The following is a 24,023-nucleotide window of genomic DNA, read 5'->3' as shown; positions in this document are numbered from 1 at the left end:
CTCCAACAGCCAGCCACAGGCCCACTCCGCCGAGCTCAGGCCAAGGCCCAGGTCTTTGCATCTCCACGATGTTCGGCTCTGATCAAACCCACATTCAGCATGCCATTGCCATCCCATCCATCTTTCGTTCACACTCTCTTCCCCTCTTCCTCCCCTTACGTTCCCCTACGTCAACTCTCCCTTCCTCTCCACATACTACCTCCCCGCATTCTGGGAGTGTGGCTGTGGTTTCCTTTGATCTTGCATTTACAACTGTTCTGTTCTCGGTCGCCCTCTCTCGCACCTACGGCTCCCAGCTCGTTTCCCCCGGTTTCGGTATCTCTCGTCTTGACATTAGCACTCGTATCATCCCATTCCGCTGTCTGGTTTCGTTTCCTGTCGCCCATTCGCCGATAGTCTTTGTATCATTGCCCTCGTGCGCCGCCCGTTCCTGTCGAATTTCCTTGTTCTGGTCGACTCTGTACAGATCCACCGGCCCCAATCACCTAGCGCGAGATCCAAATGTCGCCCATTTAATCTTTAATCACCGTAATATCTCTCGGTGCCCGGGTCCGGAACTCGCCGTCAGTCAATTGGCAGCAAAAAGTTCACGTCCGGCTCCAGAATCGGCACCTGTCGCTCTGATGCTCTCCGGCCTCGAACCCGCCGCTCCGAGCACCAATCATTAGGAGCCATAGGCCACTGATCACCCTCCCGCCGAGGCTGGTGTGGAGTGGTGAGGCTTCGGGTGCTGGTCTTTCAACATGCTCAGAGTATCAGCGCTGCTCCTACAGCTGACGCTATGGGTCGCTGCCGTCCACGCCTTCTTCCCCTTCATTCCCGACGACCATTGCGACCCAGATGAGCACTGCGGGCCGTTCGGCCCGGGCTCAAAGAGGAACGACGGCGGGCCTGCCCAGATCTCCAAAGGGGTCACATTCGACCTTGTCCACAAACCCAGGAATGTATGTGCAACCCACGGGGCCCGCAGGGGCAGCCCATCCTAGCAGACAAAGGTGCTGATACGTCTGGTTAGCCTGATCACGATTCGAATATCGCCATCGCCGAGGCTATCGGACGCGTGAACCGCAAGTATGGAAGAGTCGAACCTTCCCATGTCCATCGAGGACAACCCGAGCTGGGGAGAAGGGTAAACGGTTATTCAGTATCGGAACCCATGGCCCCGACGGCGCCTAACAGCGCAGGCATATACCAGTACGGCCCCGACTACTCGTACTTCATCAAGGCTCAAGTCGGATCCGCCAAGCAATCGTTCTACATGCTGCTGGATACCGGCGCAGCGAACAGTTGGCTTATGGGTTCGGACTGCCAGTCCGACGCCTGCAAGATACACAACACTCTGAATCCCTCGTCTTCGAAAACTTGGCGGACTGAAAGGAAGGCCTTCTCCATTTCGTATGGCTCGGGTGATCTCACCGGTATCGTGGGCCATGACACAGTCTCGCTCGCCGGTTTCAACCTCGACATGTCGTTTGGACTGGCCAATTACACGCACAACGACTTTAAGCACTTTGCCTTTGACGGCATCCTAGGTCTTACCATGAGCGCTTCCGTGACAGGCACGTTCCTGCAGATGATCAAGGCAAAGAAGTTGCTGGATCCACTCATGTTCAGCGTGTCCCTGAATCGAGATTCGGACGGACGGAATGATGGCCAGGTCACGTTTGGAGGGGTCGATAAGACCAAGTATACCGGGGACATTACATACACCAGCGTCCGATCCCCCGAAAAAGGAGCGGGTGAGTGGGCTATTCCGCTCGCAGGGGTGGGCGCCAATGGCAAGCCGTCGGGCGTCACCAACAGGCTTGCGTACATCGACACTGGCACGTCGTTCGTGTTTGCACCACCTGACGACTTGGCCGCTTTGTTCAAGCTTATTCCCGGGGCAACCTCGTACAAAAACGGCGACTATGTCGAGTACAAGGTGCCCTGCAACACCAAGCTCCCCATCTCTCTCACCTTCTCCGGCGTCACCTACGACATTTCGCCGGCGGATTGGGTGGTGGGAAAGGGCGACCACTGCATCAGCCGCCTTTACGGCTACGAAATCAAGCAGGGCACCTGGCTGCTTGGCGATACCTTCCTCAAGAACGTGTATAGCGTCTTCGATGCCGACCAGATGCGCATCGGCTTTGCATCGAAGCCGGCGCCTCCACCGAAGCCGACGTCGACCTCGGCTGGCTTGCTGGCCACGACAGCTGCAGCGCCAGTCACACCGTCCGCGAGCGGTGATTCTGCGCGGCCAATCATGCCCGGCTCCAGCGGTCAGGAGACGATGCCGGGCTCAGTTGCCGTTGAAACGACAACGGGTGCCGCAACGAACCCGACGCAAACTGCGCTCGGAGACCGTTTGAGAAGCAGCCCGTGTCTCTTGATTCTATGCATCGCCGCCGTCATGGCCATGGCAGCGTGAAAAACGGCTGGCGATTGCGGTCATTCTGCTGAACCAAGGCCTGTGTTGCTCGGCGGGTGGGCACCCACAGGCCAAGAGCTACGTGTCGGCGCCTGAAATAAGGCAGTCCCAGACCGTAGCTTTCACAACTCGACCTATTCGGTCTTGTATATGATTCGTGTTTGCGTTCTGGCGAGCGGGCGAGGTCGAGTTGAGAAGACATGATACCCCGAGGAGGAGGAAACACGAACCCGTCGAGCTCAAAGATCATGTTGGGGTCACCCGTCCAGGGTGCTCGATTTGTATATAGGATGTATTAATAAGATTTGTGAAGCAAGATCATTTTCCCGCATTCGGAGTTCGAGTTCTGAGAGGAATTCGATGAGAACAGGAGCCACACATCAGGGTCGATCCGGATGCGTCCAGATACCATCGGGGGCTGGATGTTTCAGCCGCAGCTGTGTAACTCGCCGTTGGGCCCCTGAAGTAATCCCTGCATCACATGACAGGGTCTAATTTAGGCCGGTAATGCCCTTTAAATGTCCAATTAACAAAAGTCGCGGGCGGTTCTGTTGCCAAGAAACGGCATCTTTTGTTTGTTACGGCCCTTGTCGTCTGTCTCTTCTCGCGAAACTAAGGCCACGAAGTCGGTGGAGCGTTCGACGAGAGATTTGTGTCCCGGCTCGCGAACCCCGCGCAAAATGCCCTGAGTTGCAGCCGAGAATGGCCAGGGCCAGATCGCATGGCGCTGCCGCAGCTGCCGAGACTACCAACACCAGCCGCCGGAATCACGGATCTTCCTCCTACGGCAACACCCATAGCAATAATAATGAGGAGGAAGGGGAGGGAATCGGCCTTCTGGCGGCGGGCCCAGACTACGACGACTACGACGATGACCACGACGGCGTCATAGTCCACCCCGGCGAAACCGACCCATCCCTCAACACCGCCCCCTCCCACAACACCACCCCGCGAACCCCCCGAACCCCGAACCGCGTGCGCTTCGACCTACGGCCGACGTTTGTCGGCGACAATGGCGGCGGCGGTGACGGTAACGCTGCCAACGGCAGATTAATACAAGACGAGAGCGAGGGCAATGGCGGCCCGCGCGAGAGCTTCGACCTCGACCTCGACGACGCCGACCCGCTCGCGTCGCCGTCGTCGGCCGCGCCGGGGGCGGCGGCGCGGCAACAACAGCAACAGCGCGTCCCGCTCCTCACGGGCATCGAGGCGCCGTCGGTGACGGTGTCGGGCTCGGACCTGTTCGACCTGGACGGGCACGACGACGCCGAGTCGTGGGCGGCGGCGCAGCGGGCGCGGCCGCGGTCCAACCTGGTCGCGGCCTTCATGAACATGGCCAACTCGATCATCGGCGCGGGCATCATCGGCCAGCCGTACGCGTTCCGCCAGGCCGGCCTGCTCGCCGGCGCGCTGCTCCTCGTGGCGCTGACGCTCGTCGTCGACTGGACCATCCGCCTCATCGTCATCAACTCCAAGCTCGCCGGCGCCACCTCGTTCCAGGGCACCGTGGAGAAGTGCTTCGGCAAGAGCGGCCTGATCGCCATCTCGGTCGCGCAGTGGGCGTTTGCCTTTGGCGGGATGGTGGCGTTTGGCGTCATCGTGGGCGATTCCGTGCCCAGTGTACTGAGGGCCGTGTGGCCTGCCCTGGGCGAGTGGGTGGGGAGGAAGGGGGTGATTGTGGGCTTGACGATTGGGGTGAGTTGGCCGTTGAGTTTGTATAGAGATATTGCCAAAGTGAGTTTCTTTCTTTTCTTTTTCTTCTTTTTTTTTTTTTTTTTTTTTTCCCTTCCTACTCCCCACCTTCCCCCCCAAAACCCCTAGCTCTCTGGGTTGATATTGCTGGCTTTACGGAAGAAGGTTTGCTGATGGTGACGGTAGTTGGCCAAGGCGAGTACGTTGGCGCTGGTGAGCATGGCGGTGATTGTGGTGACGGTGGTGGTGCAGGGGATGTTTGTGCCGATGGAGGACAGGGGGGCGTTGAGAGATTGGAAGATGTTGGTGGTGAATGATGGGATTTTTCAGGCGATCGGGGTGATTTCGTTTGGTAGGTCTTAGCTAGGCTCCGTTCTTTCCCCGACTGGGAGAAGTTGTGATGGTGAGGCTAACACTTCGACCAGCCTTCGTCTGCCACCACAACTCCCTCCTCATCTACGGCTCCCTCGAGAAACCCACCATGGACCGCTTCGCCAAGGTCACGCACTACTCGACCGCCGTGTCCATGCTCGCCTGCCTGCTCATGGCCCTCTCGGGCTTCCTCACCTTCGGCGACAAGACGCAAGGCAACGTGCTCAACAACTTCCCGGAGGACAACGTCATGGTCAACATTGCGCGGCTGTGCTTCGGCCTCAACATGCTCACGACCCTCCCGCTCGAGGCTTTCGTCTGCCGCGAGGTCATGCTCAACTACTACTTCCCCGGCGAGCCCTTCAACATGAACTTGCACCTGCTTTTTACCACGAGCCTGGTGTTCAGCGCCATGGTGCTGAGCCTGCTCACCTGCGACCTGGGCACTGTGTTTGATCTGGTTGGCGGGACCAGCGCCGCGGCCATGGCGTATATCCTGCCGCCACTGTGCTACATCAAGCTGACGACGCGGTCGTGGAGGACCTATATTGCCTGGGCGGTTGCGGCGTTTGGGTGTCTCGTCATGGCCATGAGCTTCATACAGGCCGTCGGGGACATGATAAAAGGTAATGCTCCGTCGAGTTGTTCTTGTTTTTCTGCCCAGGCTAACGGTGTCTATCTTGTGTAGGCGAGGGCGGTACCAAGCAGTGCTATTAACATAAAAACATAGATTAATCGTCGTTGGGATATTGTGTTTACAATTTTGGGTGTCATACATAGACAAGAAAAAGGGGGGCCGGGACAACGGTTACTTGGACTCTGTTCATCTGGGCTGCGTCTTGGCGTTAAACTTGTCAAACGGAGCATCTTGTTACATGGTAGACCGTTAGATTTGCGTAGTCGGCGTTTCGAGTTTCTGCCTAGTTGCCTGTCGATCAGCTCACCACATGGCACCCTCTGGTTTCACGCTGTCGCTTTGTATCCCCAGGATAACCTGCCAGTTGTCATTCACAAGCCGAGCGAGCGCGTACACGCGGCCGCAGGGCAACCCCAGCCTTAGGCCCATGCAGCGCGCGCGAACCACGGGATGTTACGGCGTGGGGTACTATCGAGTAAGGTGACACTGCTGCTCCCCCAACCCCCCGCAACCCACGCCCGCTACAGATGCAAGCTAACCAGCAGATAAGGCTGCTGAAGCGGATCCCGCCCGTACCCGACGCCCGGCATCGTCCACCTTTGGAACGGTACGTGTGTACCTGCTGGATCAGGCGGGCGGTGAGGGGCAGGGGTCGTGTCGGCAGGGTCCCAACTCGGGTTTCGATTTGCAAATGCGAATCGCGTGACTTGCTGGTGGTGTGGAGGCAGTTACAGTTGCAGAGTGGGCGCGCTGCATCGTTTCGTTCTTGGTAGCTCACCTACCTAGCTTGGCTGTCTGCCTTGGGCGGCTTCCAGCCATTGAATGGTCACGGTGGTTAAGGCGGCTGACTGACTGATTGCCTAACAGACTGGCTTCGCTGGGCGAAGATAAAGAGGAGGGGACCGAAATGAGAGGGGGAGGAGGAGGTTATAAAAAGACCCCGCTTCCCACCCACCACCGATGATGGGTCTCGAGGTAATCTGGATTTGAACCCTCCTGTTTCCACAATCATCGCTTCTTCACACAGAACAGAATCAATCTCTCTCTTCAGATTCCGAGGACAACTACCTCAAGTCAAGATGCACGGATCCAGCTGCCCCAAGTGCGGTGCCTCGTCTGACGGCGTGACCAAGGCGTGCGGCTCTTGCGGAGCTGTAAGTGCTCTCTGAATTGCTTCGATATTTTCACCTTTGGGACCCCACAGGCCAAGCAAACAGCAAGCTTACTGACCGTAATCACAGAGCTGCCCGAACTAAGCGCACCTCACTCTATCTCCTCTGTTTGTCATTTGGGGCTAGATTGAAATCGGCAGCCGAGTCGGTCGCAACGCGGCCAGGTCAAGGCATTCTCTTAAGGATATCTGAGGGGGGGGCTTGGCCAGGGGTTTCTAGTTCGAAGCGGGAACGGATAGCAGGCAGTTAATTGCAATTCATCTATGAAGTTGACGACTCTGAAAAGGCCTAATGGGGTTTATTTGATACACATGTCGGGCATGTTGTGCCTGGCTTAATTGTCACTCTCATTAGCATTCCACGCGAAGGCATAGTTCGTAACACCAGAAGTCTGGAGGGGAGCAGTTGATGAAAGACGATTATTAGCACCGATTTCACCTAATGTGCTTCCCGAGCGAGCGGATCAGATTTACTAAATCCAAGCAATAACAATATTGGAGACGGACGCTCAAATGGCTGTCTACAAGCTACCCATTGGCTACCATGTGGAAGAACTGACGGTGCCGTGAGCCTTGACAGGGGAACGAAGAAAAAGCTTCAGCATAACGTCGTTCTCGGGCAATGTAAACCCTAATCAGGGCCAACGCTGTGGCGGTCGTTTTGCCTTGCTTCAACAAATCAGGAATGACGACACAGGCGAAACAGCAGGAGCATGTTCAGCACAAATGCCCGAGTCAGACAGATAATCCAGGAGACAACAACATCTATGGGCATTGCGCAGTTGAAAAAAGAGAATAAGCTATTTGTAGATTCGCTTTAGCCCACCATGACGAAGCCCCGACCACAACCGAACCAAAACTCGACATAAAGTTGGCGGAAAACGATGCCGGGTCCAAAATCGATGAATAAAATAAATAGCTAGCGACTAAAATGGGAAACAGGGTACGTCGAGAGTAATCCGAGAGAGAAATAACAAGATAGGAAGGGGAGAGGATGTTGTGTTGGATTACGGTTTGCCGCCGAGTAGTGTAACCGGCCATCTCCAACCGGGAGACTAAGTGGTATGGGCAATGCTCGGAGCTGCCCGAGAGGCCCATCTTTCCTCTCCCCAGCTCTTGCTTGCAAAATATGAGTTTCCTTCCCCAGTCCTGCGCGGGTGTCCGCTTGCAAGCCCTCCTGGAGCTCGTGTTTCTCTCTTTCCCCGACTCGACGCTGTGTGACGGCAGCCGGAGATAGGCCCAGGAGGCGTTCTACATCTCTCTCCAGAGACAGAAGACCCATCGTGTTGGATTACCGGTGACGAGGGTGGTTGAGACCTGGAGCGACAAAAGGTGACAGATAGTCGAGGCGGTTCTTCACGATCCATTCCCTGCTTAGGCAATCGTGCACTTGCTCTTCTTTTTCCCGGCCTTCTTGAGTAGAGCGGCCCGTGTCGCAAACTCGAACACTTCGCGGACACCCTCATTGGTCTTGGCCGAGCACTCGAGGTACTTGGTGGCCTTGATGTTGTTGGCAACCGATTGTCCCTGTCGAGATGACCTGTCAGCATCTCGTATTCAAGATATGTGCGGCTAGCTGAATATTCCGCAGCGCGCGCGTAGGATTTGGTATTGCTTACTTGTTCGGGGGAGACAGGCTGTTGGCTGGTCTTGCGGAGCTCCTCGATCGTCTTTTGGTCGAAGCGCAAATCCTTCTTGCAACCAACCAGGATCTTGGGAACGTCGGGGCAGAAGTGGTGTACTTCTGAGCACCACTATCGGGGAGAGACATTGTTAGTACATCACCAGACGGGACCTGCGTGTGCTGTAACCTGGGTCCAAGACGAACCTTCTCGCCAACGTTGTCCAGGGAGTCGGGAGAATCAATGGCGAAGCAAATCAGGATGACGTGCGAGTCGGGGTACGACAGAGGCCGCAGGCGGTCGTAATCCTCCTGGCCAGCCGTATCCCATAGCGCCAGCTCGACGTGCTTTCCATCGACTTCGACATCGGCAACGTAGTTTTCGAAGACAGTGGGGACGTAGACCTGCACGCATTGTTAGTTTGTCGAGTGGCTGGGGATTCACCGAATCCGACGCGGTAGGGGTCTTAGTCAATGAGGTTCAGGGGGGATGCAACGCCGAAAAAAAACGGATGCCATCGGTTGTTCCGGGCGCGATGAAGTGGCTGTCGAGAAAGCGAAACTCACCTCCGGGAAGGTACCCTTGGAGAACACACTGGTATCGAAACCAAATCAGCACGATGATGCCTAGACGGCCAACGAAAACGGCAAAAGGGGGCTGGCTGAGAGCGGACGATGCCGACGCCAGACGCCCGCAGGCTAGCGCAGGAGAAACTCACATCAACAAGCAGGTCTTGCCGCAGGCGCCGTCACCGACGATGACCAGCTTTCTACGGAGTTCGGCAGCCATGGTTATTTTGTTGGGGCCCGGATTCGGGGGCTCGAGCTGTCTGGGACGAGTCGGCGGGTTTGGGGGGTTGCAGCGAGCGAGCTGCAGGCTAGATGCAGGATTTGAAAGAAGTCGACAGAAACACGGCCCTCGATCGTCGCGGAGAGAGAGGGAAGGCGGCAGGTGATGCCTCTGGGTAAGCCGGGTTGCTGGGTTGTTGATGCAAACGAGGCAGGAAGAGATGGAAAAGTGAAAAGGTGGAGGAGGTGCTCGGGTGGAAAAAGAAGCGGAAGTCGAGTCGCTTCAATTGATGACAGAGGAAGAGCAACAGTGCGCTGGGGGGAAGGCCGGGAAGAAGGGGACGACCTGGGTGTGGGTGCGCCTGGAACGGGGCGCTATGAGTGGACAGGAGATTTGGGGGGGGGGCTTGCTCCAAGTGCTGTTCAGTTGGTCTGGGCTGATGATATGAGGCAGCGTCAAGTGCCAGGGAGAATGTCGGTGTCTGGCCAGCGCCTGTTTTGGCTGGTTCCTTGGTGAATAAAAGAGCGATGCACGCATGCACAAGTTCGCCGGCTTTGTGCTCAGTCTTTGCACTCTGGCCGTATCACTGGGACTCTCGCCCGGGATTCGTCATCAATGGCTGCGGTACGAGCTGGCCCGGGCCTGTTCCCTCTCTTCTCTTCCCTCTCTTTCGCGTTGCTACTTGTCGATCCGAGGGCCACAACGAGGCTGGCCCAGGCTCCCAGGTCGCTGGCAAGCTCCGCAACAACACGAATGCCCCTGAGAAAAAAAGTGGTGCCGGGTGCCAGGTCGGTTTTTGGTGGACCTTAATCACCGGGTATACTTGGTCTGTCTGCCATCCGTTGATTATCTCGACGACTAGTTTACGCCGGCTCTTCATGGCCATGGCACGTGAGAATCGATGGGAAGCGGCGATGCCCACGGCTGCCTGCGTCCCTGCTCTGCTGGAGCTGTCTGGTCCTGCAGACATATGACATGCAATGACTCCTGTCGGCCAGTTTCCCGTCCTGGCCCGCTAACTAGGGCGGTCACCGACTACTGCTCGCCAATTACCACCGGGACCTTGACACTGCACAGTGCAGTCTTATTGCGTACGGTACCTTATCTCGGGACCAGAACCATAACGTTACAAGACCTCTCTCTGTATGTACGTATACACTAAGGTAACGTTGGGACTTGCGATTCCGTCACAGCACGACGGCATCAAAATCAAGAATCTCCCCGATTGCAAGGCCCGGCTCGGCTCGGCTCAGCCTTTCAATGATCGTCGATCACCAAACAGCGAGCCCTGGTTCGAGATTGCCGCAAAGCGGTGGGCATGTGGAATTGGCGACCTCCTTCTGGGGCTGGGGGATGCGCGGTGGCTGCCAGGGGGAGCTCTTGTGGCGCGAGCCCGAGCTCTGGTGACGTGTGGGCCGCAAAGTCCTATGGCCTAGGACTTTCGGGAACAAACGTGAGAGCCGCAATGCTCATCGAACAAGGACTCGGTCGGCAAGGACTCGGTCGGCAAGGCCAGCCCGTGGCCAGCCTCACCAGCTGAGAGCGTGAGATCAAAGTCCGAGAGTTGACATTGGAATACATGTAGATAACGTGTGTTGGGCTCGGTAATTATCAATTCCCAAGCTAACGCTGGTGGAGATGGTTCATGCTGTGCCGCTGCGGCTGCAGCGCCTCCCTTCTCTTCATTGTTGCCGTTGCTCTTGTTGATGCTCCGCTGCTCCATGACAACCACCCAGCGTGCATGGCCCAGGCAGCTGATGCCCAGTGCGGATGCGCGAGCCGAGGAGGTGCCCAGTCGGGTCTGGACTAGCAGCCCGCTGCAGCGCATGCGGATGCCTGTGTGCTAGAAGGGTTCTGCCACTTCTACCAGCTGCTAAACCCACCCTGCCAGCTGCCGAAAATTTCCCGCCGGGGCCCTTCCAGTGGTGGGTCCAATGGACGCTTTGGGATGCTGCAACTTTTCGAGGTCGGACTAGGAGAAACAATTCAAATCTAAGTGCCGCCGACCACGACGCCGACGCGATTGCCCCAATTGACCTGACTGGCCTTGCCCCTCCCAGCAGGCCGGATGGACAAGATCCTTCGCCGGGTGCGCATGGCTGAGCGCCAGGTTGCGCGCCGGGCCAAACGCAACCAAGAACGCTTCCACGCGGCCGAAAAGAAAAAGCGCCTCAACGAGATTACCCAGCTGAGGAGGCAGGCAGGCTATGAGCTCGGTGCCGCCGTCAAGGCCCGCCACGAGGATCTGGAGCTCGGTTCCCTCGCTCCGCGCCGCGATGTTAGCAAGGTTGACTCGTTCGGCAACTACTGGGGCAGCATCTCGACCGAGCGGGCTCTGCTTCAAGTCAAGCTCACCGATCAACAGAGGGAAGCCCGCGCCGCTTGGGCCGGCGGCGCACAGTACCTATGTCTAGCCCCCGGGGACCGCGTCGTTATTCTTGAGGGCCCTTACAAGGGCAAGATCAGTGCCATCGAGTCGATCAAGAAGGACATCATGGCCGTGGAACTGGCCGGTGACCTCAACATCGTGAGTCCCGTTGCGGCCCTGAACCCGCGCTCCCGCCCCGCCATATGCTCATACCCCTGGGACAGGTGAACGCCAAAATCCCGGATTTCATGGTCACAGAAGACACGCCGCCCGTCCAGCAGGTCAAGTCGGTTGTGCCTGTCTCGGCCGTCCGGCTAGTACACCCGATCACCGATCCCGAGACCGGCGTAACCCGCGACGTCATCATCCGCGAGCTCAAGCCCATCGGCATCACGCATGACAGGCCAACAAGGAAAGTCGTATGGGCCCGCTTCGTTCCCGGCCTCAACATGCGCATCCCCTGGCCCAAGGTCCCGCCCAAGACATATGAAGACCATCCGGTCGACACGCTGCGGCTCGAGGTCGAGGAGCGCACGTTTGTGCCGACGCTGTTACGCCCGCCCATGCCCGAAGCGGTCATCGACGAGCTACGCAACAGGTACAGCAAGTTCCGCACACGGCATACGCCCGAGTACATTGCCAAGATCGAGGCCGAGGAGGCCGAGAAGAAGGCGCGCAAGCAGAGCGTAGAGAAGATGCTTCTGCCGGTGCAAGAGTACAACCGCAAGATGCGCGAGTTGCGCCGCGAGCGCGGGAAGCCCGAGCTGACAACCGAAATGCTCGAGAAGATCGGCGAGATCATCGCGAGGAACAAGCTGAGGAGGGTGGGAACACAGGTGGAGGCTACGGCGGTGGACACGGAGGTGGATAAAATCCAGCGCGTGGTGGAGGAGTTGTCCATTGGGAAAGATACACATGATGCGGGCGAGGAGCAGCCCAGGACGTCATAGACAAGGCTCTGCTCTACACTGAGCGCTGGTAGCCTCGTCCTCTCAACCCCACCAATAACCGAGCCTTTAATGAGAATAGTGGCCTGAAACGGGCGGACTGTAACATAGCTTCCATAAGGGCAATTCTGCACTTTTTCCGTGTAACGATATTGTAGATATGTAGCATATATAGGATGCGGTTTCTGTTGCCTAATCAGGCTGGATATTAACCTGCTTGGGGAAATAAGGGCGCTTAAGCTACCTGGCGTGCGGAAAGCAGTGGGTTGACGTTTTGTTCTGGTCATGGAATTTCTCTTGTCATAGACGTCCCTCCCTGAACCGCATTGAAGGAGATGCGAGGTGGAAACAAGCAGGCAACAGCTAAATGACTGCCTTCTACGCATACATATCGTACGAGGCAGGATTGGGAGCATCGTCCCCCGCTAAAAGGAGCTACTAAAACATGTTAGCCAGGCTTTTAATTCACTGATCACTCCATCTCAAGCGTTAATGATACCAATCTTACCTCTTCCTACTTCTCAAGCAATGACCCATCCGACATGGACAACTCGCCGGCTGTCACGGCAGATAACAGATACGGCCTCTTCGTCCATAATACGAGGGCACTCGAACCAAATAGCTTGGTAACAGAGCACACCGGCCACGGCTATAGCCCGGACCACCAATCCCAAGGCCTGCTCAGCACTGCCACACTCGCCCTGCACGGCTTCCCAGTCACACGAGCTCTGGAACTCGCCCCAGGGCTTCAATGTGCTATCTTGTACATGCATATGCGGTCCATACGGTGCTCAAAACAAGGCGTACTCTAACAACCGCGCGTTTAGCGCCTGGCCTGCACCGTGCAACCAACAACATACGAGCCAGTATTTTGCCGAGCAGCCTGCTGCTGGGGCGACACAACCTCGAAAGATATATAGTGGATAACGTAACATCGGCTGGATTTCAATGATTCAGTTACCATGGAGCGACCCATCCAACCCAGCCGCGTGCGATGAAGGGAAGGACAGGACGAGGACCCTAAGGCAGGCTTGGGGGGTTTTGGACGAACGGATGTCACACGTCCCAATCGGGAGCGGTAAGAGAGACATGTGATAATAACGAGATGGAGGGGAGACAGAAATTTTTTTGGCCTACTTTTAGACCCGTGCTCACCGCACAAAGTGGTCCTTTTCTGCTTTTCTTGAAATGTTATAGTGGGGAGTATTTGCTATGTCAATTTCCTGGTTGCTTGCAGCAGTAGGGACTGTCCATATCCCAATATAGAGCGGCCTTCATTTCCCCCTGATGATGCTCGAACTTCTCTTCGTGAACTCAGACGTTCGTTCCTGCTCATTTTCTCCATGTTACAATAGATCCCAAAGCCTGAGGCCCATCACAATCTGATCAGGCATACCAAGCCAATAGATGACAATAGCCAGCCCCCGCCGTCGCTGACAGCTTGACCGTCAAGAAACAGGGCGCCGCCAAAGCCAAGTACCCAACCAAGTGGCATCAAGCCATCATATGTTCTCCTGTTCTTCCAACCAATCTTCTCGAAAACTCACCAACACTAACAATCTTTTGTCTCTGAATCGGTAACTCCGAAACAACCGAACTATCCGACGAACCAAACGAGATGATAGGCCAGTTGGACAGACAAGCCAAGGCAGACTGCAAGTCCGCCTTGCACTTGGCATGGACTTGCCGCTTCTGGCAGAGGCGGACCAAAAACCGCCGACAAAACCAACCGGCGAACTGATCCAACGACTGTGAACTGCAGGCGGATATGGCCCCGGGTCCCTGCATGGCTGTACAGATACCCGAATAAATAGACTGAGCGGGGAAAAGGGGGGTGGAGAGGAGATCAAGAACCCGAAATCGAAACTATCCCAATCGATATACCAAATAACAAACGATGCCGACAGGAACATCAACCCCTCGACGACGACAACCGGAACAAACCGGACAGTTTTAGTCTCGGTCCGGGTCGGCGCCCGCCGGCTTCCGGAGGATATGGGGCATGTAAGTGGGGCGACCGGGTTGCCTCCGACCGCCCCGACCCCTTGAGCAGATTCCGAGTTCGCCACCCGAGACGCGTCCACCGCGTCTTCTCGGTGGCCAAATCTAGCAAAAAATTTGAGGCAAGCCACAGCTTTGTTTCCATATCACACCGCTTCTTCCCAACCACCTTCTTTGAATTTTTTTTTTTTTTTCTTTCTTCTTTTTTGGTTTCCTTTTCCTTCTTCCCCTGGCAACGGATTTAGTCAACCGATTTCTGGAAAAAAATGCACGATGACGGTGTGACGCATTCGCGCAGCAGAAGGCCAGAAATCAGCGCGAGTGAAGAGACAAATTTTCATCGTCCTCTCCTCACCCTGTTCGCTTCCCCATTCTGTCTCTCTCTCCCCCTGTTTCTTTCCCTGTTTCTCCGTCTTTCCTTGTCCAAGTCATAATATTCCCCCACCTCGCGATTGCGCGGTGGCACAGACGACGGCTGGCCGAGTGGCCTCGTCGACGACGACGTCGTTCCGGGGAGTCGATACGACCTGGGAGTCTCGTCGTACGCCATGGCGTGCTTGTACATGGCGTCGCTAATCACTCTCAGCCGGTGCAAGTGCTTGACGACGTGGAAGTCGGGCCGCACGTCCCTGCTCGTTAGGGGGTACCGGTCGCTGAAGATGTGCTCCCTGATGTGCAGCATGCGCTCCTCGAAGTTGGCTGCGGTATCGTTGGAATTCGCCGCAACGAAAGGCACATGGTCGCAGAACCAGCACATGAGCGTTTGCGGGTAGCTGTCCTTCAGGTGCTCGGCGTGGTGGGCAATCCAGCGGCGCTCGTCATCGAGTCGGAAGGTCACGGGGCAATTCAGCAGCTCGGAAAACTCGCACCAGAGGTAGTCGTGCCTAGCGCCCCCCGGAGCGGGGCCGTCGGCGAATTGCTGCACGAACGTCTGCCGCGCGTGGCCGACTGACGGAGCCGAGCTCTGCGCCACCGAGCCGTCGCCCCAGCCGGTGTGGGCGCTGAAGACGGAGGGCGATGCGTTGGACCGCATCGTGGTGGTATACGTCTGCGATGTTACGGTTGACGCCGTCGTATACTCGGATTGTCTGTCAGTGTGGGCGGCGTCAAAGTCGGAGTAGTAACCCGACGTGCTCAGCAGATTGGCGTTGGTGACTGGCGGCGCCCAGCGTGGATCGTTATGGCCGTAGTACGAACCTTGGCCATGATCGGGTTCTCCGTTGCGGTACCCCTGGAGGAATCCCATAATGTCATTGGTATCGACATTCGACCCCATTCCGGTTGCTTGGGTATGATGCGATGGGCAGCGGCGTCGTCTGATCTACCAAGTAAAGGCGGCCGGTGCCGTATTAGGAGGAGGGCTGTGCGAGCCGATGCAAGTGTGGGGGTCAGCAGCGATGACCGACCAGGGTTCAATCCACCTAATGGCCGATACGGTTTGGCGATTCCAGCTTGCATCAAACCCTGCGGTCCCGTGGATAGAGACCCGTGGAAATCCTACTGTGGGACCCGGACAGGGCGGGGAGGACCGGGCGGGGAGGACCGGGCGAGTGCTAAGAGCTGCTCAGACGTGTCGTGGGGTGTCGTCGGTCACTCTGGGCGTCAGTGTTAATTGCTCCGAATCCCCGAACGGCGCATCGGTGGCCGGCACGGGACGGGCTGGTCGGGCAGTGCGTCTGCGGAAGGGTGGACGGAAGTGATGCCGGGGGCCAGACTAATTTCGCTGAAGCTGTCCCTCGGTTACATGGCAGACACGACAAGGGGAAGAAGCTCCGGTTTGTCTGGCGGGAGCGCCTGTGAGCTAGGCACGAACTGGGTCAAAGTGGAATTCATGACGCGCGGGGTTCCCAATGGCTTTAACACTTTTTTGGAATTTTCCGGTAACTTTGGCCCTCGACCTGTCGCCTTCCCAATTTGCAGCAACCAGATCAGCTCGCCAGTTATCACACCTGGGTTCCACGCTTTTTCTGGTGCCCGATCCCGAATGAACTTGGACACGGACACGGGATCCAGCGAGCGGGGAGGGGGGCCCAACCGCATGCACGACATTGCTTTTTATGACCACTCAACGTCGGGATCTCGGCGCCGGTCCCCCGCTTGTCCGGTGTACCCGCTTGACGCGGCTCTTTTTGTCCTTTCTAATTGACTTGACCATGTCGAGTCGTAAGTCTGGCTCACTGCCGGTAGCTTCCAACCAATCGCAATCAGGGTTTTTGCTACGCTGGTGCGCGTCGAGGCACCGCGCAATGACGCGACTCGGGGACCTTCGGTTCAAAAAGGTCTCGATGCACATAGCACGCCGATAACTGGCTGCGATTGTTCATGGAGTAGCTGCAATGCCTCCCACAGAATTCAACCCGAAAGCGGGAAGGGGAAAGCACCCGTCTTGGTGCTGCATAGCAACCAGTCATAACATGATGTCTCACCGCAAGTGTCCTCGTGGGTTTGCTCAAGCGTCAGTCTCTATGCTGCTGTGTGTGGCGGGACTCTACTACTGTCCTTCTCCGCAAATGCGATCTTAGTGCGTCAGCAGCCCGTGGTTGCGACGCCGGACGGAGCCTATCATCCGCTGACACGCTGTCAAGAGATGCGCGATCATTTGCGACCGCAGATCCAGATTCTCCTGCTCGAGAACTAGCGGACTAGCCGTCCTATCGGCGTCCCGAAGCCCTCAACTGTATTATATTGGATCGCGAGCTCACAGATGTGGTATCTGGCCAAGTACCCAAATGTGTGCCACCAACTGATTTGCGGTCAACCCCTCGTGGCCACGCGGTCGCGTATCAACCACCAGCGAACCTTTCACTTCGACGGTGTCGGAGAGGCGGCGGCACTGCGATGGGCATCAATTCGCTGAGCCAGGTCATCAATGTTGGGTGTTACAAGCAGCTTGGTACCGTTGGGCGGAGCAAACAGCTAGCCGGGTTCTAGCGATGTCGTCGGACGCCTACTACCACAAAGTCTATGCAGCGAGCTAGACTCACATTGGTAGGTTGGATCGTCTCACACCAGAGGCATTGGGCTGTCCGAACCGGGGTATGCGCGATGTAAGTTACTCGATTTGGAAGAGACGCAAACTCATCCACATACTCGCTCCCCAAATTTGTTCTCGTAAGCGATCCAGGAACGACTTCAGCCCGCCACGACCAAGAATCCGGTCCTCGTGTAGTATATTACGTGCAAATATCATAACATAACTGCTCTTACATCTCGCCAGTGGTGCGAATCCGAGAAACGGGGGGCTTTGTGGACCACCCCGACTAGTCGCATCAGCCTGCAGTACCCTGACCGTCTTACCGGCTCCAATGTCGTCACTAGATCTCCACACATGACCTTATATCCTCATTCCGCCGATATCGCACCACCCTTCTACTGTACAGGCCGGGCTCGATATGCGAGCCCAAGCCAATTTAGAAAGGAACCCGAAGGTAGCCGCTTTGCCCAAGCGTCCAAGGGCATCGAATCGGAAAATTGTCTTTGAGATAGGCCGCAAGGCTGCGTGGAAATAAGCAAGGGCACCCAGGCCACTTAAGAGGGCAGGACGTCTATCAGCAAAAAGTACATTCCCGGCTGCCAGAGGTCGTGGCTTGCACACAATGGTCGAGCTCAAGTCGCTCCCTGGTTCGGCAACTCCTGTTGGAAGGATTTTGACGCCGAGTACTCGTGGCAGAAGGCGGTCAACGCATGTCTCGCGGTTCGAAATACACTGAAGAATGTAGTTTCATCCATTCTCGGATACCGGCAGACAACCATGGCCCTGACCTGCAAAGCACCCAGCTCAAGTATTGGGTGTGGGGGTTCAACGCACATCGGCACCACCGGACTGGAAACTAGGAAAGGTCTGGAGGCTCTGCCCTCCACTGCCCTGTCCAATGGGCTGCAAGCTGATGCCGATTACGTCTCGTTATGTCCGCTACCATCCGGCGGTCAGTACCGTCAGGCACCCATCCTCTGCACTCTGTCCGCATGATGCATGCTGATCATGGTGCTGGTTGTAAAATGGTCCAACCAGCCCCGGGATAGGCGTGAGGAATCGACTCTAGAATGGTGACGTCCGGATGACAGCATTCAGCCTTCATAAAGGAAGCCTTGGTTTGGCTGCGTTTAACTGGCAGTCATCTCGCCGGTCTGGCGCATTCGACATGACCCCAAGCAGCGTGGCAGTACCAGAGACGTGGATTCACATCGCGAGGAGCATACACGGTATTTGCGCCATATGTTCAGCGGTGGAAGGTGATGCCGATATCCGAACGACGGGACGTGATAGCCCCTATCGACGAGAGTGGCTTCTCCGGGCCGCAGAGCACTCTCGCCTTGGAGATGACATTCCGATACTGCAGCTGCCCTCCACTCTCATCGCCCCTCTTGATGATGCCGGGGAACGTGACGCAGCAGATATCCCTGTCCGCCAGGTTCTCCTCGTCTTCACCGCCAATGTCTTCCATGGTCTCGGCATCGAACATGGTCCGTTGGTAGGGTACAATCTCGGGCATCTCGACCTTGAAGACCGCTTTCTGCACTGCGAGGAGCCGCGACAGCTCAATGGCGCTCCGGACGAGTACCTGTAGGCCCTGGTCTCGAGTGTCGGTCGACGTGATGTTCGTAATGGAGTCTAACAGCGTGTTCACCCGGCACACGACCATGTCCATGACAGCAGACGTTTCCGTCTCCATCTTCTCGATGGCGTCTTTCTTGAGGATGGTGAGAGTAAGGGACCGCCATTGGTTGACAGATTCAGGAGATGCTGCAAACGAGGCTAAAAAGGTCTCGACCTGTGTAAGCTGCTGAGCCATATCGTTGGGAAGGCCGACAAAGTAGGCGTCAAACACGAGTTCCACGAGTAATCGCGACACGATCGACTGGAGCAAATGGATTTTCGAGGTCGCAGCTAGATCTTCGTACATGGGTACCAAACGACCCAATTCCAATATCGTAGCTTCATCGGCGTTCGACAAATCTGTTCAAGCCAGTCAGCCAACCTCCCTCTGTTAACCTTCACAATAACCGCAATAGAGGAATAAAGGGAGAGGAGGAAAAAAAAAAAAAAAAAAAAAAGGGGGGGGGGGGTTTGCCCTCACTAATCTTTGCCCTCCTAAAATTCACCAACACCCAATTTTGCAAACCGTTCCCCAATCTCGCCATCCCTTCCCCAAACACTTCATCACTCGTCTGCGCCTGCCCATCCGACCTCGTACTATTACTAACCCACTCCTTCAGTCCCCGAACCTGGGCCCTCAGTTCCGCAATCTCAGCATCCCTCTCAACCAGCGCCTTCTTCGCCGCCTCCAACACGATCCGCAGCTCCGCTTCCCTCCCGTTAACGGCCCCACCCCTCCTACCCTCGTTTTGGTCTTGATCTTCGTGTTCGTCTTCGTCGTCTTCCTCTTCTTCTTCTTCTTCTTCTTCACGTTCTTCCTCCTCTTGTTCCTCGGCCCGCGCCACAAGTTGCCGCAGCTGCCTCTCCAGCGCCGCGTACTTGCTCTGCCAGAACCCGGCCGCCTCGCTCTCGGCGCTGCTGAGCCTGTCCCGCTCGCGCTGGAATTCGGATTCCATGATGGCGAGCTCCCGCTCGAGCGAGGCGATGCGCAGGTCCTTCTCCCGGAGGAGCGCTTTGTCCCGCGCCGCCAGGGCTGTTGCGGCCGCGAGGGCTGCTGCTCCTACAGGGTAGGATGGCGGGTCCGGGTCTTTGTTGTTAGTGTTGGTGTTGGTGTTGGTGGTATTGTTGCTGTTGTTGCCGTTGTGAAGATGGTCTGGGACCGGGGAGGAGGAGCGGCTCAGGGCGGCTCGCGGAGGGGGCGCGATAAAGGTGTTGTGCGTGGTGGGGTTGGCATTGCCGCGTGCTGAAGAGCGGGGCGGGAGTGACGGAGAGCGCAGACTACTGGGGCCTTTGGTAGTTCCAAGTCCGCCTCCTGGGCGCCGCTTCTCTGGGGAGCTCATGTTCTTGCGAGGCATGTATAGCGTCGTGGTGGGGGCTTGTTTGTTGTTTCGGCCGTGATATGCTCCGCTGGGCTGTTGCGTGGCGAGGTTTCGAGGCGAGGTCCTTGCGCGTTGAGGTGTTTGCTGTTCGCAGCCTGCATCATGGCATGTTGCCGACTTTGTGGTATTAATCGTCCACGCGTAAGAGCAGACGTCGCTGAGTAATTACCGGGGCGAGATCGAGCTGCAATGCGGCTGCCTGGAAGTGTGCGCCAGCACTGAGGCCAGTTCTATCATACCTATTCCAGGCCGTTGGACCTCAGCTGGACAAAACGCTATGAGGCTGACCACCCTTCTCCGCTCAATCCAGGCATTGATCGGCGGGGCGCGGGGGTGGCCCGAGCTCCCTTTATATAGGGCTGGTGTGTGTTAGGGACCAAGGGTCTGTTGCTCTTGTACAATACAGTACCGACTCGCTCGGAAGCTGATTCTAGGGGTCGAGTTAGGACTACTAATGAACACTCAAGAGATCAGGTACAAAGTCGTATATAGATTGTTGCTGTTACATCTGCTCTCGGGTCAAATGTACCTGAGTATCTCTTCCCATATTACCAAGAGACTTTGACGAGAGATGCATCCCTAAAAGACGACCTCAGCCTCAACTTCATACGCCCCGTCTTCCACGCCATCCACAACCACCTTCTTCGCGCCCATTTTACAGATAGCCACCTTCTCAATCGGCACGTCCTCCATCCAGACCACGTCCTCATACCGCTCAATAAATCCTGTGGCATCAAACACCAACCGCTCCCGTTTTCTCCCCCAGCCACCACCACCCCCCCTTCCGCCACGCCCACCTCTTCTCTTCCCACCACCACCCTCTCCCGGTTTTTGTTTTGAATAAACCGTATTCACCACGGTAGCATGCAGCAACAACGGCCGTCCATCGTCAATCATGAGCTCGGCCTCCCTGAACACGTCCCTCACCCGCTGGCAAAACGCCTGCAGCAGACCGAGCTGGTCGACGGGTGGCGCGTAGAGCACAGCCGCCTTGGTGGGCGACTGTATAGAGGCCAGCCCACGGAGGGTGATCTTTGGCGGTTCCTGCCCTTCTTGCTGCTGCTTCTGCTCGCTAGCAGCAGGTTTCCCGGTGCCCGGCATCACAGGGGCTTTCGCCCTCACGCCTTGCCAGATCTCCCTCAGTCTCAGACCGCCCAGCACCTCTTTTGCCCTGTCCAGCGTAGGCCTGGGCTTGGGCTTATCCTCCTTCCCGTCCGCATCGCCCCGAAGCTCCCCCGTCCCTGCACGGCTCTCATTCCCATCGCCCACCCCCGCCGCCGCCCCTACCACTTCTCCTGCGGTCCCAGGCCCGCCGTCACCAAACTCCCCCTTACCCAGCGGAGGAAAACTGAACACCCCTAGCGTGAGGTGCAGCGTGCCCACGGGGCGCACCGCATCCTCTGGGATCAGCGGGAGCAACGCGGCATCGCCGTCGCCACCAAAGCCGTTGGCTGGCGAAGGGGAACAGACGTCTGCACGGAAGGCAGCAAGCGACGCTGAGAGCTGCGGCCGGGAGACGGGCGAGACAAGTGGGATACAGAGAAAGTGCGTTGGGACTGGTGGGCGGGGTTTAGGTGGCATTTCCCCTAGTTCTCTTTCTTATTTTTTTATTATTATTTTCTGGTTTGCTTATTGACGTTGGATGATGCGGTGAGTCGTTCTGGATAGCTGATGAGGTGAGACCGCCTCTCCGGTCCAAGGCTGTAATATTATGACCCTGTGATCCCTAATTCATCAGCGTTCAGAGTATGGGAAATGTCAGCTAGATCAAGAGAGAAAACTGAGTCTCGGTTGACTGCAGGCTTGGATGACGGCGCAGTGGTGGAGAGTGATGGGGGTACGGGGTAGTTGAGGTGTTGTACCTACGTTGCTGTGTACTGCGGCGCAAGTTATGATCTGCGAGAGAGCAAATGTCAAACATGGTCCGTGCATTTACACAGTAATTACATCTGCTGGTATGAATCTCCGTGTCTTGTGACGGAAGAGAAGTTGGAGCAAGGCTGATAGCAGCTTCGGCCACGGCCCAATTTTGGGAGGGAATCATTCACCAAACAGACCCAACGGGAGCATAAGGGGACTCGTATTTCAGACATACAAGGTATGAATTTGTCAATTCAGAGTGTGGGCAACGCCATTCCCAGCAACTTCAAGACTTGAAAGACTGCCCTAGGCCAAAAAGTTGTTCGATCTTCCCAACCCAACCCCACGGCGACGTGACATGCACTCACGCCCGCCATGCGGCCACGAGAAAACCGAGCAGCTGTTGGCCCGGCATGCTGTTTAGAATACCTGGTATGAGTTGCATCTTTCCCCGTAGCCGCCGCCTGTGTTACGGAAAATCGACCAAAGAGTCGGCCTGATGCCTTCTCGCCTGTCCATACCGTGCAATACCATCCACTGTTCATCCACAGATATCCGCGCTCACCCCGGCGCCCCCCTTCCCCCCGGCAGAACTGTAGCAGACAATCGTCGCCGCTTAACGTTGCCGCCATTGGTCGGGGATCCAGGACACCGCCACAACAGGCGGAGAAGATGCATCGGCACGAATGGCTCTCATCACGCCTGTGACTTGAAGAACTTGCTCATCAGGGTTTGCAGTTCCGCTACGTCGGCCTTGGCTACTGCTATAGCGTCTGTGATCTGTTTTAGGCAGACCTCCTGATTCGCCTCGTGCGTCCCATCCAGTTGGCATCCAGTGCCGTATTGCTGAATGAGCTGGCAGCTGTCCCTGATCTTGTTGAAGCCGAGCGTTGCCGATGACCCCTTCAGGAAGTGGCCAAGGGCAGACAGTTCCTTAAGGTTCCGAGCGTCCCTGTGCGTTGACAAGAAGTCGCCGTTAGTCTAGGGTCCCTATTTCTTTCCGTGATTCAGCAACGGCTGAGCCCGCAGAGGCCCTGAGACACAAGAAGTAGGGAGATCGGAGGGTCCAGGCACGGCGGGCGCGTAGAGATCGCATCGTACAACAGGGCTCGGCAACAAGAAAAGAAGCCGTCTCAGCTCCAGTGATTACTCACAGGGCCTGGTCCATCTGGTGGAAAGTGGAGATGGCTTGTTCGAAGAAGCCGTCCACCAGCGGCATACTGAAATCTCGCGTCTGTTCGTCATCATCCATCTCCAGGATCTGATTGAAGACCGTTTGGTCGACGTGATCTCCGAAGTTAACCATCGTGGCAAAGCCCTGCTCAGTCTGGGAGCAAAATTAATTTCGTTAGCTAATGGTCCCGCCTTGGATCATGATGCCACGAAACCTGTCCTTCGTGTAAATCATACTTGGGAACGGAGGAAGCTGGGACGGGCGCTTATCGGGGCGAGGGGTAAAGCGTTAATGAGCAGACAAAGCAGAGTAGTCAAAAGGGGTAGACAGGAGGTCAGGTGCACACGGCTGTGGCTGCTTGCGGGTAGGTCCCCGTAACTTTTATGTACCAGAACCATGCGCAAACGAAAGCCAGTGTCGCGCGGGTACCCTGTATAGGTAGGTAGATAGGTAGGGGAACTGCTGTGGTGGGGCGTGAGGTTGTGTGCTCAAAGACCCATCTTCCTCTTAGGTCCCACGCTGACGCGATCGGACAGAGCCGCGGGAGCCATGTGCGAGAAGGCTATCGAGGACCGACGTACAAGAGATTAACGGATTTGAAGGCGCAGACGACAAATGATGTTCCAAGACGGAGTCGGCGCTGCAGCACGGACTATCAAACCGGCATGAGAAAGGTGACTGGCAACAGCGCTCGGGGTGAACAATTCGGCAAGGGTGATGTTTTCTGGAGGCTGTTTTGCGCGGGGCCGGAGGTTGAGCAACAGAGGGACTCAATGCCGAGTGAGGCAGGGCACAGCTAGGCAAGTGTGAGGAAGCGCGTCGTGGCGCGATGCGTCGAGCAGAGAAGGTCAAAAGTCCTCAAGCAGGTTACCCACAGGCAATCAACTGTCTCCAGGTGTGGAACGGGTTGAGTTGTTAATGATGTTGGGAGTGCGAAATTTAAGGATGGCGGGGTGGAGGGGAAGGGGCAAGGAGCTGCTGCTGTACCGCCCGTGCTAAAG

General features: G+C 56.6%; 8 protein-coding genes across 8 annotated transcripts; 3 read left to right on the top strand and 5 right to left on the bottom strand.

Annotated features, from left to right (window-relative positions):
* Positions 1-743: 743 nt before the first annotated feature.
* On the top strand, positions 744-2,413 carry MFIFM68171_03173 (uncharacterized protein; the record flags this gene model as incomplete). Its single annotated transcript, XM_071058594.1, has 2 exons — positions 744-944; positions 1,016-2,413. The coding sequence occupies 2 exons, from the start codon at positions 744-746 to the stop codon at positions 2,411-2,413; spliced, it is 1,599 nt and encodes a 532-aa protein (XP_070914695.1).
* Positions 2,414-3,115: 702 nt separating this feature from the next.
* On the top strand, positions 3,116-5,194 carry MFIFM68171_03172 (uncharacterized protein; the record flags this gene model as incomplete). Its single annotated transcript, XM_071058593.1, has 4 exons — positions 3,116-4,147; positions 4,292-4,457; positions 4,531-5,103; positions 5,166-5,194. The coding sequence occupies 4 exons, from the start codon at positions 3,116-3,118 to the stop codon at positions 5,192-5,194; spliced, it is 1,800 nt and encodes a 599-aa protein (XP_070914694.1).
* A 2,465-nt stretch (positions 5,195-7,659) lies between these two features.
* Positions 7,660-8,696, bottom strand: RHO1 (GTP-binding protein Rho1; the record flags this gene model as incomplete). The annotated part of the gene is made up of 5 exons (XM_071058592.1): positions 7,660-7,812; positions 7,905-8,039; positions 8,114-8,311; positions 8,474-8,501; positions 8,626-8,696. The coding sequence occupies 5 exons, from the start codon at positions 8,694-8,696 to the stop codon at positions 7,660-7,662; spliced, it is 585 nt and encodes a 194-aa protein (XP_070914693.1).
* A 2,068-nt stretch (positions 8,697-10,764) lies between these two features.
* Positions 10,765-12,014, top strand: MFIFM68171_03170 (mitochondrial 54S ribosomal protein uL24m; the record flags this gene model as incomplete). The annotated part of the gene is made up of 2 exons (XM_071058591.1): positions 10,765-11,223; positions 11,289-12,014. 2 exons carry the CDS (start codon positions 10,765-10,767, stop codon positions 12,012-12,014), a joined length of 1,185 nt encoding a protein of 394 aa, XP_070914692.1.
* A 2,335-nt stretch (positions 12,015-14,349) lies between these two features.
* On the bottom strand, positions 14,350-15,288 carry MFIFM68171_03169 (uncharacterized protein; the record flags this gene model as incomplete). Its single annotated transcript, XM_071058590.1, has 1 exon — positions 14,350-15,288. The coding sequence occupies one exon, from the start codon at positions 15,286-15,288 to the stop codon at positions 14,350-14,352; it is 939 nt and encodes a 312-aa protein (XP_070914691.1).
* Positions 15,289-18,232: 2,944 nt separating this feature from the next.
* Positions 18,233-19,964, bottom strand: MFIFM68171_03168 (Involucrin repeat protein; the record flags this gene model as incomplete). The annotated part of the gene is made up of 2 exons (XM_071058589.1): positions 18,233-18,969; positions 19,091-19,964. The coding sequence occupies 2 exons, from the start codon at positions 19,962-19,964 to the stop codon at positions 18,233-18,235; spliced, it is 1,611 nt and encodes a 536-aa protein (XP_070914690.1).
* A 603-nt stretch (positions 19,965-20,567) lies between these two features.
* Positions 20,568-21,569, bottom strand: MFIFM68171_03167 (A-kinase anchor protein 7-like phosphoesterase domain-containing protein; the record flags this gene model as incomplete). The annotated part of the gene is made up of 1 exon (XM_071058588.1): positions 20,568-21,569. One exon carries the CDS (start codon positions 21,567-21,569, stop codon positions 20,568-20,570), a length of 1,002 nt encoding a protein of 333 aa, XP_070914689.1.
* A 975-nt stretch (positions 21,570-22,544) lies between these two features.
* On the bottom strand, positions 22,545-23,154 carry YPD1 (Phosphorelay intermediate protein; the record flags this gene model as incomplete). The annotated part of the gene is made up of 2 exons (XM_071058587.1): positions 22,545-22,800; positions 23,003-23,154. The coding sequence occupies 2 exons, from the start codon at positions 23,152-23,154 to the stop codon at positions 22,545-22,547; spliced, it is 408 nt and encodes a 135-aa protein (XP_070914688.1).
* Positions 23,155-24,023: the final 869 nt, after the last annotated feature.

This window comes from Madurella fahalii, assembly GCF_045866475.1.
Source record: "Madurella fahalii IFM 68171 DNA, scaffold_2, whole genome shotgun sequence".
NCBI classification, from domain to species: domain Eukaryota; kingdom Fungi; phylum Ascomycota; class Sordariomycetes; order Sordariales; genus Madurella; species Madurella fahalii.
Note: the sequence above shows the minus strand (reverse complement) of the source record. Positions and strands in the feature narration are given on the sequence as shown.